General features: G+C 37.3%; 1 protein-coding gene across 1 annotated transcript in view; it reads left to right on the top strand.

Moving 5' to 3' along the window:
* The window catches only part of Fcho2 (FCH domain only 2), a 114,083-nt gene that overhangs the window by 92,682 nt on the left and 18,660 nt on the right, over positions 1–2,741 (top strand). The window contains exon 20 of the mRNA XM_023703651.1: positions 307–418. Coding sequence (XP_023559419.1) covers positions 307–418 — 112 coding nt within the window. The remainder of the gene's footprint in view (positions 1–306; positions 419–2,741) is intronic.

Genomic DNA, 2,741 nt, shown 5'->3' on the forward strand with positions numbered 1-2,741 from the left:
AATTTGGCATTTGAAAGTTTTGAAAGTCATAGTAGTAATTTTAACTCTAAAGGCGTTTTCCTTCTGATATTCCTTAACCATGCTGTGTCTTTCCATTTAAATCAGTATGATACATCCTCATTTCTGTTTCCCTGTATGTTTCAATTTGTTCTATGCTGTACCTATTAATCTCTGGGTTTCTACTCAGGTCATACTATTTGAAACTAGTAATAGAGACATTTGTAACAACCTAACAACATGAACCTGTTTTTGTGTTTAATATCTATCTTTCTAAAGGATTTAACAAATGAATTGTATGCATTCTAGGTGTGTCACGAGGTCCCAGCCCTGTCAGCCTTGGAAATCAGGACACGTTACCTGTGGCAATTGCCCTTACAGAATCCGTGAATGCCTACTTTAAAGGAGCAGATCCCAGCAAGTTAGTTTTTAAAATATATATGTATAGTAAGTGCTTTCAGCTTAGAGAAGGGACTTGGTGGTAAATTTTTAAAAATTGTATTTTGATTTATTGTAGGTTAGGGTTTTCTTTCTTTCTTACCTGTTGCTTGCTTTCTCATTTAGTCATTTAAAAATTGCCTTTCAGCTTTAAAAATGAAATCACTGTAATCAGCAATAAGTGATGACTTTACCCCAGTGTGTTTACACTGTTGCCAGGCTGTTTGATTGTTATGATACATGTGATGAAAATATGACATTTTCTAGAAAGATCTGGAGAATCATGTATGACTCTTGCAGAGTTGGTTTCATTTCTTGCTTTTAAGAAAATTAAAAAAAAATCTGATTTGGGTGAATGTTTTTCCTGCATAATAATATTCATCCCATATATATTTATTCACTGAATACTTGAGCACCTACTCTGTGTAAGACTGTGGTAAATGCTAACCAAACAAAGCTCCTGGTGAGCTTGTATTATAGTATGAAAAAGGAATACTCACACAGATACCTATATTTTTGGGTAATGACAGGAAAACCAGAGTAAGAAGGCAGAAAATAATGACAGAGTGCTACTATTTTAGACAGAATGATGGGAAAACTTGCTTGAGGTGAATTTAACCAAATATTTGAAAGTTATGAAGGAGCAAGCCATGCAAATCTGGAGGAATAACATTCTAAGAAAGAAGAAACCAGGAAGTAGAAGGGTATGGGATAAAAGAATGCGTCACATATCCAGGACACAGCATGGAGAGCCATGTCACTGAGCAGGAGTGAACAAGAGGAAGAGCAGTTGAAGAACATGCAGAGTGACAACAGATTAGGTTGGGCATTGTGAATGATAAGATTAGAATTTAGTGTGAAGTGGGAAGCCAGTGGAGGCTTTGAGCAGAGGAGTGTTGAGATGATTTGTGTTTTGAAGGAGCATTTTGGCCATGTGTGGAAAATAAACTGGAAGGACCCAGAGCAGATGCAGAGCATTAGAGGACTGGCTACCAAAGTCCACATGAGAGGGGATGGTGCTTTGAGTAAGGGCGTTAGCAGAGAAAGTGGTGAGTAGGAACTGGATTCTGAACATGTTTTGAAAGGTTGTCAAGATTTGCTGAGGGAGTAGAGTGTTTCTTTTTTCTTTTTTTTTTCTTTTAGAATGCTAAGTTGAAGTAATTGTTATGTGGTGTTAGTGGAGATGCTCAGTAGAGTTGTATAAATAATTCTGGAGTTTGATTAATAGAGATAAAATGTATTTTCTTAAAGTTAGTCCTTAGAAGTAGATAAAAAGGGGCTGCGGAGATAGCTCAGTGGCATAAGTGCTTGCCTGGCAAGAGTCCTGAGTGTGAGCCCTGTTAACAAAAAAAAAAAAAAAAGATAAGAAGTAGATAGTAAGGGATTGGAGGACTGAGTCTTTGCCCCTCTAGTGCTGAAAAACAGAAAGACAACGATGACTCAGCAAGGGAGTTGGAGACAGCAGCAAGAGAGGGAAGGAAAGAACCAATACAGCACTGTCCAGAGGTTAAATAAATAAATCATTTCATCAAGGGAGTTGTGCAGCTATACCTGGTGCTACCAATAGGTCAGGAAAAATTGGCCATTGGCAATATGAAGTCATTGGTAAACTTCATAAGAGCAGTTGTATGAGTGCAGTGGAGATGAAAGCTTGCTTGGCCATTGGCAATATGAAGTCATTGGTAAACTTCATAAGAGCAGTTGTATGAGTGCAGTGGAGATGAAAGCTTGCTTGCAGGGAATAAAGGATCAGGTTTTACAGACTTAGCTATATTTGGAAAGAAAAAATATAGGTAATTCTTTGGGTGTTTGTTCTAAAAAAGCAGAAAGATGAAATGGAAGCAGGAGTGAGATAGCAGGATCAGAGGAGGATTTTATTTTAGTAATGTACATGATCAGAGAGACTTTTCCAGTAACCTACTATAGAAATGATCCCTGAAAATACAGCCTTCAGATTTTTATTTTAGCTTTTGTACAAATGATATATGTCTCAGCATGTCTGTATGCTAATGAGAAATATTTAGTATTTATGAGGAGAATTGTACCTGCAGAAAGAAGAACAGACAGTGCATGAGCAAGGAGGCTTTAGGTACGTGATCAGAGGTGACCTTTAGGGCATACTTAGTGTGATCGGCTGTAGGTACAGAAACTTGTCGTCTGTTGAAACAGGAAGAAAGGCAGAAAATACAGATGAAGATTTGGGTAGAATTGGGAGTTTAGCAGGAGTGGAAGGGTTTGTTTTGTTTTGTTTTTTTCCTGATCTTATGCAATAAAATTCAAAGCAAAGTACCAGCTGACTATACAAT

Source organism: Octodon degus, unplaced genomic scaffold (assembly GCF_000260255.1).
Source record: "Octodon degus isolate 3935 unplaced genomic scaffold, OctDeg1.0 scaffold00177, whole genome shotgun sequence".
Lineage (NCBI taxonomy): Eukaryota > Metazoa > Chordata > Mammalia > Rodentia > Octodontidae > Octodon > Octodon degus.